The sequence below is a fragment of the Alosa pseudoharengus genome, unplaced genomic scaffold, assembly GCF_046254945.1.
Source record: "Alosa pseudoharengus isolate Yale_2024_CS ecotype anadromous, Long Island Sound unplaced genomic scaffold, YU_APseudo_1.1 YU_APseudo_1.1_scf_18, whole genome shotgun sequence".
NCBI lineage: Eukaryota > Metazoa > Chordata > Actinopteri > Clupeiformes > Clupeidae > Alosa > Alosa pseudoharengus.
The window spans coordinates 26,290,977-26,305,715 of record NW_027468650.1 but is presented as its reverse complement, the minus strand read 5'-3'; the positions used below and the strand labels follow the sequence as shown (position 1 = coordinate 26,305,715).

The following is a 14,739-nucleotide window of genomic DNA, read 5'->3' as shown; positions in this document are numbered from 1 at the left end:
TCTGAGTGTGTATGTCATGTCAGTAACCAGAGGGCCTGAATCTGGCCCAAGTCCCTAAAGGGTTAAGTGTGGAGTGTGCACTACAGTAGTGCCTCTGACCTCCAATCAGTTGTGCTCCGCATACAGACTTAAAAATGTTGGCCGGGGGGGGGGGGGGGTTAGGGAGCTGTCAACATTCTCCCATTTTACTACATCGTTATATGAAAGTAACAAATGCTTTCTCACATTTTGGTATTGGGGAAAAATCTGTGTAAGTGTGTAATATGTTTGATTCCCAGTTACACCCAGAAGAAAACCTTTGAAAAGAGGTCCGTTGTCTGCTAGTCAGGCACTAGCACATGTGATGTTTTACCTTTATAGTCTTTTATCACACTGTCTGTGCCTGTAGTTTTTGGATCTTATGAAGTCATGTTGGGAGCACAGAGGTAAGGTAGCAGGTTGAGGATATGGTGAGCATTCATTTCTTTTAGTGCAGACTCAAGTAGGTGCCACACGTAACCACATCCTACACACAGAGACGGGACTTAGGTAGTAACATGTATAGTGGCGTTTGGAGTCACACCCAAGTTACTGGTCTGGAAATCAGATCTCAGGAGGGACACAAGACTGAACCATTCACCTCCGCCACTGGGCCTGAATTCCAATGAGTTCAACACGGGGCGATCGGATACATGGGGGGTGTCGGTGTTCCCTCTGAAAGCGTGTCAGAGCACCAGCGGGTTTCACCTGTGAAAGGGAGAGCCCGTCTCCAGACACACACACACACATACACACACACACACACACACACACACACAACACACACACACACACACACACACACACACACACACACACCTAGCCTCTGGTCTCACCCTTTCAGCTCAGTCAGGCTACTATCGTGTCATTCAATAGGAAGGAGTTAGGTGGAGGATCTTTCAGTTTTTGGGTGTGTTAGTGGGGATTCCTGTTCATCTGTGTGTATGTGTGTAAGACAGACAGAGTGTGTGTGTCTGTGTGTGTGTGTGTGTGTGTGTGTGTGTAGGGGATTCCGCTCTAGTGTTTCACCCTAGGAGTTAATGGGCATCTCTTTGTTCTCCTCTGTTCTCCTCTTCCCTCTGTTTTCCCTTTTTAGAACGCTGCGGTCACCAGCACAGACCTCATCAACCGCAAAATAAAGGAGTACAACAGCCTGATGAGGTAAGCGTAAATACACAGACGCACACACACACACACAAAAAACACAAACACACACACTGTGTGGACTCACATCCGTCAGCAGGGAGGTTCCCCAGTGTACATATTACATGAATAGACGTCACTCTCTACTCATACTACCATTGCTATTATTCTTATCTGTCTTTCTGTGTCTTTCTTGAATGTGTGTGTGTGTGTGTGTGTGTGTGTGTGTGTGTGTGTGTGTGTGTGTGTGTGTGTGTGTGTGTGTGTGTGTGTGTGTGTGTGTGTGTGTGTGTGTGTGTGTGTGTGTGTGTGTGTGTGCATGGCAGCCCTCCCCCTAGTAAGACAGAGCCGTCTCCTAAGACTTCACGCCAGTCTCTGAGCATTAGACATACGCTGCGGGGGGGTAAGGGAGACGGCAAAGCCCAGAGCCCCCACTCCCCCAAACATGAGCACAAAGGTAAGACCACCATCCACCCACATACAGTACACACCTCCACCCCCATCCCTGTGATCTCACACAAACCAGCCCCAGAACAGTAAACAGTCTGACCCAAATTCTGCTCAAATCAGTTAAGATGGACCCAAATTCTGTCGCTCAAATCAGTTAAGATGGACATCTTGCTGTTTTTTTCTGTAAGTACCTGTACTGTAGATTACCATTTTCACAAGTACTGATTTTTACTAGTTGACAAGTTTTTTTATAATATTTGTCAACTAGTTGACTAGTCATTATGAGTGCTGATGCTAACATTACTGTTAGTGTAGGCTGTTGGCAGCAGGTGTTACATCATTAGATAGTTTATGACACGTTCATGACAGTGTCATGTCACTCTTATGTCGATCCTGTCAAGTAAAGTGTAACCGATAGTTGTCCATAGCAGACGGGTTCTTATTGTATTTCAATACAGCTGTACACTTACAGTACATGTCACTGTGGAACAGGTCTCAGGCACTTCCATACATCGCAATGTCAAGCCCATTTAGCCTTTACCTAGTTTCTCCACTACTAGTTGACTGCTGCCATTAGCCTGAAGAGCCAGACCCACATCAAGATGTAGGGTCTGGGAACTTACCATAGGCACTGCTCAATCCGAGGGGCGGGATAAACGGTTGTCTTTCAAATTTCCTCTGCATGCAATAGGATAGCGCTACAACTTATGAGTCCCATGCATTTTCCTACCAGTGGAACTAGTTGGCTGAAAAAGCTGAACTCGAGTCGCGATCGCTGTTCTCCAGCAGCAGCATCCATCTTCTTTGTTTTCAAGTAGCAGGAAATTCACACGAAACTGTCACAGATTCTATACACGATGTGATTGGCCTGATAGAAGTTTCATTTTTCAAGCTCGCAAGCCAACGGAGAGTTGCTAGACTACCCTGGCTGCAAATTACATTTGCTGGCGCTAGGGTGCATCTAGATTTTTAGGCTATGCTGCCATCATCACTGATAAGTGATTTTAATTATCGACTCATCGACTTCTTGACTAACTACTGTTAAAATATAAATAGACTATACATACGTGATCAGGCTCCAATGGTTTATGTGTCTTTGGGTAGTTGGGGACGAGATGAGCCCACCCAAAGATAAAGGCACGTGGAAGGGGATCCCGGGTCTGATGAGGAGGCCCTTTGAGAAGAAGCCTCCAGCAGGGGTGACGTTTGGGGTGCGCCTGGACGACTGCCCTCCCGCCCAAAACAACAGGGTGAGAGACAAACTTTGGCACTCTCCTCCCCATAGCAAACATATCACCGTTCTTCAGCTTTCCACATTAACCTCTTACTGTAGGTCCCTGATAAAGTTTAGACTTTACTGGCCTCAGCTCTTGATGTGTGTTACTCAAGCTGTGTGTGTGTGTGTGTGTGTGTGTGTGTGTGTGTGTGTGTGTGTGTGTGTGTGTGTGTGTGTGTGTGTGTGTGTGCAGTTTGTACCCCTAATAGTGGAAGTGTGCTGTAAGCTGGTGGAGGAGCGAGGGCTGGAGTACACAGGCATCTACCGGGTGCCTGGCAACAACGCAGCCATCTCCAACATGCAGGAAGAGCTCAACAACAAGGGCATGGGCGACATCGACATCCAGGATGACGTAAGATACTCATTCCTTTTCTTCTCCTTTCATCTCTCTCTCTCACCTTCTCTCTCTCTCCTTTGTGTCTTGCTCTACCCCTCACTCTATCTCATTCTTAAATTCAAACAAGTTTTATTGGTATGACTCATCTCTCTCTTTCGCTCTCTCTCTTTCTCTCTCTATCTCTTTCTCTCTCTCTTTCTCTCGCTCTCTCTTTCTCTCTCTTTCTCTCTCTCCCTCTCTCTGTCCTGTACAAGACTTTTGCAATAGTGCATTTTCTGCCTGTCACTCATGTAATTTGCCCCTTTTTTAATTTGGCAGAAATGGAGAGATCTGAACGTGATCAGCAGTTTACTCAAGTCATTCTTCCGGAAACTTCCTGAGCCTCTTTTTACAAATGGCAAGTCTCCTGATGGATGATGTGTGTGTTTGTGTGTGTGTGTGTGTTTGTGTGATTTATGATCCATGCTGAGAGTAGTGTTATTAAATGCGGTGGCCATCCATCTAGTTGCTGCACAGTGCAATCGCACTCCGTTATAAACATAGAATTTGAAGGCTTTGTAGGCTACTTTTGACCAGACTGTTTCCTTTTCTCCATCTCACTTCTCCCTCTATCTGGCCTTCTCTCTGTAGAAAGGTATGCTGACTTCATTGATGCCAATCGAATAGAGGACCCAACGGAGAGGCTAAAGGTCCTGAAGAGACTGGTGAGTTCCACTGACATGGAGCATTCCAAGATTTGACTGTTCAGTTTCTCAGCATGGTCTTTCTAGTTTTGGAGCGAGACCACATAGACAGTCAGTGCGTGACAGCTGATGTTAGACCTGTGGTTTAACACGTTTAATGGAAACACCGTTCTCCTCTCTTAGCTGCACGAGCTGCCAGATCACCACTACGAGACCCTCAAGTTCCTCTCTGCTCACCTCAAGACCGTGGCAGACAACTCAGAGAAGAACAAGGTGAACACCTATTGACTGGCCAATCTCTGTTCACGTGTTTTCTATGTATATTTATTGAGAGTGTACAGTTTGATTAGTACACTCGATCACTACTGCTTATACAGTGAGAGTGTGTGACTTGTCATCGTTCTCATAGTGTACATTTCTGCGTGTGTGTATGTGTGTGTGTGTGTGTGTGTTTTCTGTCCAGATGGAGCCCCGTAACCTGGCCATCGTATTCGGCCCGACTCTGGTTCGCACGTCAGACGACAACATGACGCACATGGTCACGCACATGCCAGACCATTACAAGATCGTGGAGACCCTCATCCAAAACGTGAGACCACCTCTGACACTCAAACACACAGACGCAATTGAAACATGTAAACACACATCCTCCCACCACACAAGCTCTAATGCAGCCCTAAGACCACCGCAGAAGCCCAAACAAACAAATGCATGCTCACAGTCAATCTTCCTTGTTTTTCTCTCTTTCCCACACACACACACACACACAGACACACACACACACACACACACACACACACACACACATACACACTCTCTCTCTCTCTCTCTGTCTGTCTCCCACACATACACATACTGTATACACACAAACACTGACAAATTGAAGTAATGATGCACTATGCTGTCCCAGAAGCCTAGCGTGGTTTGCCCTCTGGTTCACTGCTGTGCTTTAGGAGAACCGTGCCCCTCGAGTTAGGGAGGATCCTCACTGAGGATCAAACTTCTGTGTGTTTGGTGCCATCTTTGGGGCTCTGGTGTATGGGGAGTAACAGAGTTGCTCTTTGTTTTTTGATCTTGCAGTACGACTGGTTCTTTACTGATGACAGCTCGGAGGAACCTGTGGTGGGTATTGGCACTGTTGCAATTTCATGAGGCTCTCTCCTTTTCAAACTTCATCATCCCTCCTTCCCTCACTCACTCCTCTGCTCATGGTCTTCTGTCCACGACTTAACTTTCCCTACTTCCTAAACGTGTGGATCACTCACATTTCCTTTTCTCTCAGACTAATTCAGTCTCATAGCTAACAACTTGCTCTCTCTCATCTTCCCAATCTCTTTGTCTTTAATTCCCTTTCCCCACAGTAGTATTTAGTTCAGCTTGCCCTATGTTGTCCTGTGCCGCTATTCTGGTGCTCCCTCTTGTTCGCTATCCCTCTCCCTTTAACGACTCTCTCTCTCTCTCTCTCTCCCCCCCTCCCCTGTAGACAACGGTACAGCAGGAGAATGCCGTGGAGTCCCAGCCCGTGCCCAACATCAACCACCTGCTGACCAACATCGGCAGGACGGGCCCCTCTCCTGGGGACGTCTCAGGTAACGTGTGCCCAGGAATAGAGCCTCCCTGTGGGGCAGAGCCCTCACTCCCTCCCCCCTCTCTTTGTCTTTTCCTGGGTAAGCGGGCTTTGGGCTCTGGTTAGTGGAGTTGGACTATAGTGAGGCTGGGCCACATGCAGAGGAATGTGAGTAGATGATGCCGTCTCAGAGCTGCTAGTTTTCCACCATGCTGCTTCACCTTGAGTTCAGCACAACTTGCTGTGGCTTTGATCATATTGTACCTGTAAGCTGATGTCAGATTTGCTTTTTGAATGCAAACTATTTCAAATGCTATTTCAAGCTATTTTGTGACAACACACTGATTATGCTCCTCATTTGGAAATAGTTTGCCTTGTTTGGGAGATTTATTTTATTTGATGTTTGTCTATTGTTTTGCTAGTATTCAATTTTTTCTGGCTTTTTATATCTTGAGTTCTCAGTGGTATTTTTTCAGTCCCTCTCTTTTTTCTGTCTTTCTCTTCCTTTTTCTCTGTCTATCTCTTTTGTTCACTCAAGTGTTTTTCCTCTGTTCTCCATATCTGCTGGGCTGTGTGTCTTTCTGTCTGTCTGTCTGTGTATCTTGGTCAACGCTCCTGTTGCCACTAACACAGCATGTTATCTTATCCCAACCAAGCACAAACAACAACTACAACAGCAACAACAACCACCACCACACAAAAGCAACCCCATCAAGCCAATCCTGTGATCCTTCTGTCTCTAGCGCCCCTCTGTCGCGTCTCCTAGTGGCATTCCCAGACTCACACATACTGATCTTGACACAGGACAAGTGGGAGGCGTCTACCACACCATGATGTCACTGATGGACTCTATAATGTCAGTGATGGACAGCTGGAACTGTCGGAAGAAGGAAGACTGCTGTCCGCACTGTAGCTGCCTGGTCTGCCGCAACCCTCGCTTCCTCTGAGGGGCCTTGGCGAGCCAGCCAGGATGTGAGAAAAAGAGAAAGAGAGAGCAAGAGAAAATGAGAGAGGAAAAAAATTGTGATGCAAAGTGTGGCAAGCAGAAGCCAGACATGAGGAGAGGAGAGGAGGAGACAGGCACAGCCCGAAAGCGTGGCATGCGGGTCACGTGGGTACTACTTGGAGAGAGGCGTGGGTGTCTGTGCTGATATGTCTGGTGTGCGTTGTGTTTCTATTGCCTTGTCTGTGGCTGCCCCAGAGCAGTGCTACTGTCTGAAAGACTCTCTTCGATGTCTCTGCTTCCCTCTCTGAAGCCCGCCCGAGAGGAGAGATAGCATGGTATGGTCTTCAACAACAACTGACAAAACAAAACACAAACATTTTTTTTTGCACCAAAAAAACACCACCTCATGGTTGTGCGCTCGCAGACTTCACCATCCTCTCACTTTCAAAAGGGGTGTTTGTAGGGGGGCTTGGCTTGACTTTGCTAAAGAAAAACAAGACAAAGCAAATAGAAATTTACACTAAAATTGCAAGCTTTGCCCTTGGAGACCTCAGAAACGTGGACGGATCTGTCCTGAGATTGACTCCTTTTGTCGTCCTCACTGGCGTTTCTTTTCTCTCCTGTAGCTGTTTGTCTTCAGCTCTTAGCTAGCCCCTCTTTGACCCCCCCTGTCATGTCTGGCCTTGGTTTGTTCCATGACCACTTTTTCTGTCTGTACCTGAGCCATCAGTGGATGCAGCACCCAATCACGACGTCATCCCTCATCTCCATTCCTTTATTTATACCTAGCATACTGTACTCTCACCTTCATACACACACACACACGCACACACACACACACTCTCTCTCTCTTCACACATTTCTCTTCCTCATGTTAAGGTCATGTGGAAGTCCAGTGTTCCAATGTTCATTAGTCTATGAGAACTTCAAATAACATTACATGTCATTGAATAAACATAATCAGCTTTTCAACAATGATAGCTAGCCTACTCTATCATTGGACATTAGAGATGGACACGGCCATGATAGTATCATGATGATCTAAACATTCCCCACATGACTGCTTCATCTTAGAGCTTGTGGAAGAGAAGAACAGGCTCAGACAGCATGACCTTCCTCATTGTCCGTATTCTCACCCTCGTCATCCTCTGTCGTTGTTGTGTGACATTCGTTTGTTGGTACGTTCGTTCGTTCGTTTGTTCATTCGTTCGTTTGCCTGCCTTCTCTTGTCTCCTCCTCATCAAAGTTGCACTCAGCATCCCCTTGAGAATGGGTTACACTTCCACTGGGTTAGACCACCATCCCACTCACATGATGATGGTGTTGAGTTTATGGTTTGGCAGAGGTGTCCTGTCAGCACTTTGCCATTGCGTCATTGCTGAAGAGGGTTTTGAATAAGCCTTGTGTTGTTGGCGCTGGGTAAACAGCACCCCCTGCTGTTGGATCTGAGTGTAACACAGAGATCACCACACACATCAACCCTCTCACGTCTGCATGAGCTCGGTTTGCTCTCCGTATAGCTGTTGTTGTGACATGCACCTGTCATCCTAGCCTATCCTGTCCTGTCATCTCCCTCTTCCTCTGTGTTTCACTTCTTGTTCATTCACCTGTCATGCTCAGTTGTGTCTTTTCATGGTGATTGGCTGGATCTGCCATTTCCTGTGGTTCTCTCTCTTTCATGTTTCTCTCACTTTCTCTACCTGTCACTCTCTCTCTCTCTCTGTCTCGCTCTGTCTCTCTCTCTCCACTCACACATCAGTTTGTTGATTTTTTTTCTCAAGCTTTTCAACTGATCTGACATTTTGTCTCTTCTCTCCCCTCACAGATTCACCCACTAGTGACTCCACTAAATCCAAGGTGAGTTTTTGCAGCCTCCAATTCCCCCTGCTCTCCTCCCTCCTCCTCTCCTCTCCTCTCCTATTCTCTCTGACTGTGGGGCCACGGCTGAGGTAGGTGCAGTCCAGCTCCATTTGCTGCCAAGACTCCCTCATGCTTCCCACTTAGGGCTTGTGCTCAGTGGCAAGAGACACACATAAAAGTTAGTGAGTTGCAACATCAACAAAAAAGACAAATCAATGAAGTTCTTACTGATGGTCCTCTCAGTCCTAAATCCCTGAAAACTCTGAGGATTTGATTTTTTTATTGTTTTATGTGTCATGTCCATGCCTGTGACACTGGTTGTGTTTGGCATGTGGCAGAGAGGTTGTGCTTCATTGTCACCAGTATGCTGTCTCTCATCCAGCTCCTTCATTGACTGAATGTGCACAGTACATTCCAATCATGCGGTGCTGCTTAAAACATGTTACTGCTTCTGCTACTGCTGCTGATGATGCTGCTGTTAAGGCTGCCTCCATAAGTGGTTGTCATGCAGTAGACTTGCTTTATTTGGTACTACTGTCATGAGGTCTTACCAAACGGTACCAGGTACCAAGGAGTCCATGATGGTGTTTTATGGAGGTGCTTGGCGTTGGATAAGTGACACTAATATATGTGGTATTTATAATCCTATACTATTTGAAACCGGGAACTGAAGGAGATTCTTTAATATACTGTATGTAAGGGAATGTAAGGGTTATTAAGCATCATGGATTTTGTTTAGATTTATGTTTATTTGGAATTATTTCTATTTGTACCAAAAATTCTGCTCTCGAAAGAAAGCTCCCTGCTTTACAGTATGTTTTCACTGTAATCCGTTTACAGTATTTTTACTTCTTTATTTTTCCAATGAAATGCAGTTTACTGAGTTTGAAAGAGCTCACTGGTCGTTTTAATGTATATTGAAACAGTTCAGCATATAAAATGAAAGATGGGTGCTTGCTATGTGTAATCCAAGCTACCAGGGCTTTTAAAATTATTTTGCTATAGCATTGCCTTTCCTTTTTACATATAATATACATGTATAAGTAGAATGTGATTGTCACATGTCACTTGTTAATGAATGTATCTTTTTGTCTCTCCCTTTCTCTCTTAAAATTCACATCCTATTGTGCTTCTCTTCTCTGTCATTTCTTCATGCTTGTACTCTCTCTCTCTTTCTCTTTCCCTTTCTGTCTGTCTATCTGTCTGTTTCTCTATCCATCTGCAGCAGAACTCCTGGGCTTACGGGAAGGATCAGTACAGCCGCGAGCTGCTGGTCTCCTCAATCTTTGCTGCAGCCAGCCGCAAACGAAAGAAGCACAAGGAGAAGCAGCAGCCTAGTAGCTCCGACGAGGACCTGGACTCGGTCTTCACTCTCCAGGACCCCGCGGTGTCTGAGGAAGGTTCCCCGGCCCCCCAAGCCAAGAGCCCTCTGGTTGAGGGATTGGAGAAGAGGGAGAACGGGAAAGCCACGGAGGCTGTCTCCACTACCACACCCAAGAGCCGCAAAGAGCACCGCAACTCGTTCTTCCTGCGGGAGAAGCGGGGGATCTCGACCTCGGCTCCCCCCTCCCAGGCCTCGTCGTGCCCCTCGGCGTCGCCGTCGCCTTCCCCGATCCTCCGCACCCCAGCGGTCACTCTCCCCAAGTCCTCACTGTCGGACGGCCCGTCCTCGTCGCAGCTGGACGAGCCCACGTCCGACCTGGGCACCATGAGCTCGGGGGCTTCGGTGCCTCGCGGACGGACCCGCCGCTGGCTCTCAACCTCGGCAGGGGGGCTGGAGCCCTCCCTCCTCGGCGTTGGAGGACCCCCCGGGGCAGCAGCCGGTGCAGAGGTCAGCTCCATCACCTCCGACTACTCGACCACCTCCTCCAACACCTTCCTGACGGCCGGCGAGTCCAGCCTGCTGAGCCCTGAGGTGGGCTCGGTGAGCGGCAGCCGCGGTGGAGAGGAGGCCGATGACGAGCGCAGTGAGCTCATCAGCGAGGGCCGGCCCGCCGAGACGGACAGTGACAGTGACTTTCCCGTCTTCCCCAACGCCGGACCGACGCCTCTGGCAACGGCAGCAGCATCCGTGTTCTCCCCTACACCTGAGGTCAGCTCTCAGCAGCCCGCCCAATCGACTGCCGGCGGTCCCAACGCCACCCCCACCGGCCGCCCTTCCCTGCCCTCCCATAGGCTGATTGAGTGTGACACCCTCTCCAGAAGGCGGTCCCTGCGGCAGAAGACAGACAGTGATTCGTCTGTGGATGGACTGGGTGTCAGCAACAGTGGAGGGGCTGGAGCAGGTAGCAGCTTAGCAGGAAGAGGAACCAAGTCCTCATCGTTGACGTCGTCGTCAGGGAAACGGCTGTCTCGCATGCTGGAGGTGATGAAGAAGGGCCGCTCCACCGGCAGCCTGAGCTCCTCGTCCCGCAGTGAGTCCGAGCGCAACACCACTGCCGCGACCACCAACGCGGCGACCAACAACACCCCCTCTTCCTCCTCGTCTTCCTCCTCAGCCAATCCTGGTGCCTCCGAGTCGGCCTGGCGAATTCGCTTCACTGAGCGCTTCAGGCTCCGGCTGCGCGGCTCGGCCGATGACGTCCTGGGAGCCGCCTCTTCCTCCTCCTCCTCTTCATCGCAGCAGCAACAGCAGCAGCAGCAGCGGAGCCGCTCCCCGGACCCACCGCGGCGCTCCGGCCGCCTCCGCAGCCGCGGCCTCCGCCGGCGCCACACCATGGGCGGCCAGCGCGACTTCGCCCAGCTGCAGGCCATGCACGACTGGAGCGAGCAGGGCGGCGTGGCGCGCGGCGCCGAGCTGACCGCCATCGACCGCCTGCAGCCCAAGTGCAGCTCGCAGGACTTCTCCATTCAGGACTGGATCACCCGTGAGAGGGACGGTCGCGGCGGCGACGGCCCCGCTGACCCCCAGACGAACCCCCTCGACCCCGCCACCACCGAGCAGGAACCGGGAGAGCAGGTGAACGGCGGAGGACCACAAGCCAAGAACAAAGCAGGGCTGTGTGTAGGAGGTGACGCCCATCCGCACAAACTCTCTGGAGCGCAGGTGGTGCGCTCACGCTTCTACCAGTATCTGTGACATGGGCGTACATGTGTGTGTATGTTAATGCATCTGTATGTATGTATGTATGTATGTATGTATATGTGTGTACCATAGTATGTTTGAGAATGAGTAAAAACCATGTACAGTTACGTATGTAGATAAGCTAAAGTTACTGCACAATAGATTTTTTTTATAAAATATATATGACTATATAAATATTATATAAAACTGTATATACATCTATATGTGTATAGGATTATGAGGAAAGCAACTGGATTATTGTGTTTTGTGCATCCTTGCCTGGAATGTTCTCATCCTGGAACTGACATGAAATGAGGACCTCTCCCTCTCTCTTTCACACCAACCCCAGTAATATGGAAAGCCAGCATTGGTGTGTTTGTCGCATGTGTACGTCTGTTTGTGTGTGTTTGTTTGTGTGGAGAAGGTACACTTGACTGGGAGAGAATACAAACACACACACACACACACACAAACACAGCACATCAAAGCAATGGACTGACGAGAGCTGAAGTGATTGAGCATGAGATTATTACTGAAGATTTTTTTTTTTTACTTTTAAAAAAGAAAAGCTGTCATTCTTTCAGAGAGAGGCCTCTTTTCTCTTACGAAACAATGCTCAGATTCTTCCTATGGTTACGTTGAAGAATGTATGCGCTTTCTGGGTATGCTGACTAACGCATCGTTGCTTGTTACAAATTGTCATGTAAACAAAAGCAAAAATGTAAATATCTTTCAGTGTACTTGAATTGTGTTTTTTTTTGTTTTGTTTGTTTTTTTGTTTTTTAAAGATGTCCTGGTCGAGGGATGTATTCTGAGCTGAGCGCTGTAGGAAGGTCCTTTTATTATTATTTTTTTACAGCGCACAAAACAGCCAGATGCCAAGTTGGATCCCGCCAGAAGGAAAGTGACATTATTTTCAACACATCTGCACAACCTTGTGCTTAGAACGACAAACGGTAAACGGTACCTAACTTTCTGCACACATCCCTCTTGGGAGAATAGTGTGAGCAAGTCATCATGATGACAAGAAATGGTGATTTGTCACGCTAAAATGGAATAGAAGACAAAGGAAAAAGTGCCTCTTTGACTGGATTCTTGGGACTGTTTGGGTGCCATGTTATGATTTTTTTTTAAGTATATATTTTTTATTTTTTTCCTCCTTTGCTCTTTTTTATTTTAGAAGATGTATTGTGACTAAATTTTATTGAGAAACTCATTAAAATAATGTTACAGATTTCAAACAAAGCAGCCATGTGGTCTGGTCTTGTCTCTTTTTGCCTAAGCATGCATTACACTTGAACAAATGCCGGTTTGCAGGAATGTTTGTAGATGTTTAGTAACTGCTCTATGACAGTAAAGTGAATATCTTTGGATATTCACAAAACAAGGCATTTAAAGGCATCATCTTGGGCTTTGGGTAAGACCTACAGGACACTCCTCAGAGCACTGAGAAAAAGTAGATGTTCATAAGAGACATAATTTGTGTCTGTGACATGAATATTAGGACTCCTGTCACATAAGCTGACCCATCTGCCCTACCATACTACAGAATATAGAGTTTAATACTACATTTTTAAGTCCAAAATTGATATAAACCCTTACAAAAACAAAATGTTTGCGGCAAACTTGTGGGTGATTTGTGGCAAACAAATGAGTTAACTAGAAAATGTTGCCACAAGTTTGCCAAAGTTCTGGCAACAATGAAAAGTTTGCCACTCATGGCAAATGTGTTCACCAGTGATTTGCCACCACACTTTGCCGATAATGGCAAACTTCTAGTGAACTTGTGGTGACCAACTTGCCAGTAGTGGCAATCGCCAGGGAATTGCCACCACAGTTAGCCAGTAGCCATAGCAAACCTCTGGTGACAAATTTGCAAGTAGTGACAATCACCAGTGAAGTAACCCTTTCAATTGCATTGAATTGTGCTAAATAACAAAATGCTGCTATTTGAGGTGAGTGTGGGGTAGCCAGGCCTACATGAATAGGACACCAGAGGGCGCTGTGTCCACCTCAGTCTATCCTCAGTTCACAGAGAAATGGGGAAAGCGTTTATCTGTTTCAGTTCAATGTATAAGCCATTAAATAATGTGTCTATATGCATATTACTTCTTTCTGATAATACTTTACTTCTTTATAATCTATAAAACAATGGCACCATCTGTAGTTTACTTGCCTTCAGAACTGGAAAATCCACTATCACAAACTGAGATGAGAACATGCAGTTTAACAAGAAATCTTAATGTTATCTCACTTGACCCACATAGTTATGTGTTTTCCCAGGAAGTTCTTCTGTATGAAATGTACTGTATGTCAGTGTTGAGTGAGATCAGTGGAGCAACTGCCACCTGAGAAACTTCGCCAAAGATCTTACTGACCGAGGTCAGTGTGAATGGACCTGAATGTTAACTATCAGCCCTTTTCAAGTCTGATAGAGAAAAATGTACGGCTATTAGGCTTACGTCTCAACCTCACTACTCCACCCAAGTCCAAAGGGCAAGAACTAATTAACAAAAGCCTTCCAGTCCTCTTTCTTGTATGCTTTACTAGGGAAGGATACCCCCTGTAATTTCATGAAAGACGTGATGTATTTTCATTTCATTCAATTATTTCCATTCCACGTTAAAATATTAATTAACAGTCAAACTCAACAAAATACGAATTGTTAAATGTTCTTGGTGAGCTGGCAAACCTAAGGTGCTCAAACTGATGGTGTGATGCCTCTGCCCAGAGCAAGGTAAAGCAGTTACACTGTCGGAGCAGCCTGAGCCTGCCAACGAAGGGACACAAGTGTGGCTGTCCCATCTGCTGGGCACAGAGCCAAGCCGCCTCTAAAACCAAAAGCTGTGAAGGATGAGCTGACTTGAGGGTGTTCCTCTGTTTCTTTCATATTTTTCTCAATAAAGAGCTCATGTCCATTTTGTCATTTTCATTTCCGTGTGTGTGTGTGTGTGTGTGTGTGTGCCTGGCTGCATAGCTTTTTCCAAGTGAGTCAGTGTTCATGGGCAAGGCAAATTCAGACGCTACCTGAACTGCTGTGCCTTAATGAGTTCAGAAATGGTACTATCCCCTGTGGACCCTGTAGCCCAGAGCTTAGGCATCGATAGAGTAAAGGGTCCCAGAGCATACTGATCGTTTGGACCCATATTAGCCTGCACTGTACAGCGGGGAAAATAAGTATTGAACAACATTTGTGAGGACATTTTCAACAGACATTAGTTTTAACACATCCATGCATTTAAAAAATCCAAACATTAAAGTCCATAAGTAGAGTTATCTGTAATAAACTGAAATGACACAGGAAAAAGTATTGAACATGCCTACTGACATTTTTTAAAAATATTTTGTGGAAAAGCCTTTGTTTGTAATGACAGCTTCAAGACATTTCCTGTATG

General features: G+C 46.8%; 1 protein-coding gene across 4 annotated transcripts in view; it reads left to right on the top strand.

The window, feature by feature from the left end:
• Positions 1-12,580, top strand: part of arhgap21a (Rho GTPase activating protein 21a) — a 98,356-nt gene extending 85,776 nt beyond the window's left edge. For 3 of the 4 annotated variants that reach the window (XM_076290782.1, XM_076290781.1, XM_076290783.1), the window contains exons 14-25: positions 1,115-1,179; positions 1,488-1,618; positions 2,716-2,861; positions 3,081-3,239; positions 3,543-3,621; positions 3,855-3,928; positions 4,091-4,180; positions 4,371-4,496; positions 4,988-5,029; positions 5,391-5,496; positions 8,246-8,277; positions 9,506-12,580. In XM_076290782.1, the coding sequence (XP_076146897.1) occupies positions 1,115-1,179; positions 1,488-1,618; positions 2,716-2,861; positions 3,081-3,239; positions 3,543-3,621; positions 3,855-3,928; positions 4,091-4,180; positions 4,371-4,496; positions 4,988-5,029; positions 5,391-5,496; positions 8,246-8,277; positions 9,506-11,359 (2,904 nt within the window). In that variant the 3' untranslated portion in view covers positions 11,360-12,580. The remainder of the gene's footprint in view (positions 1-1,114; positions 1,180-1,487; positions 1,619-2,715; positions 2,862-3,080; positions 3,240-3,542; positions 3,622-3,854; positions 3,929-4,090; positions 4,181-4,370; positions 4,497-4,987; positions 5,030-5,390; positions 5,497-8,245; positions 8,278-9,505) is intronic. The other variant, XM_076290784.1, reaches the window with a different exon arrangement.
• The last annotated feature ends 2,159 nt before the right edge of the window (positions 12,581-14,739 follow it).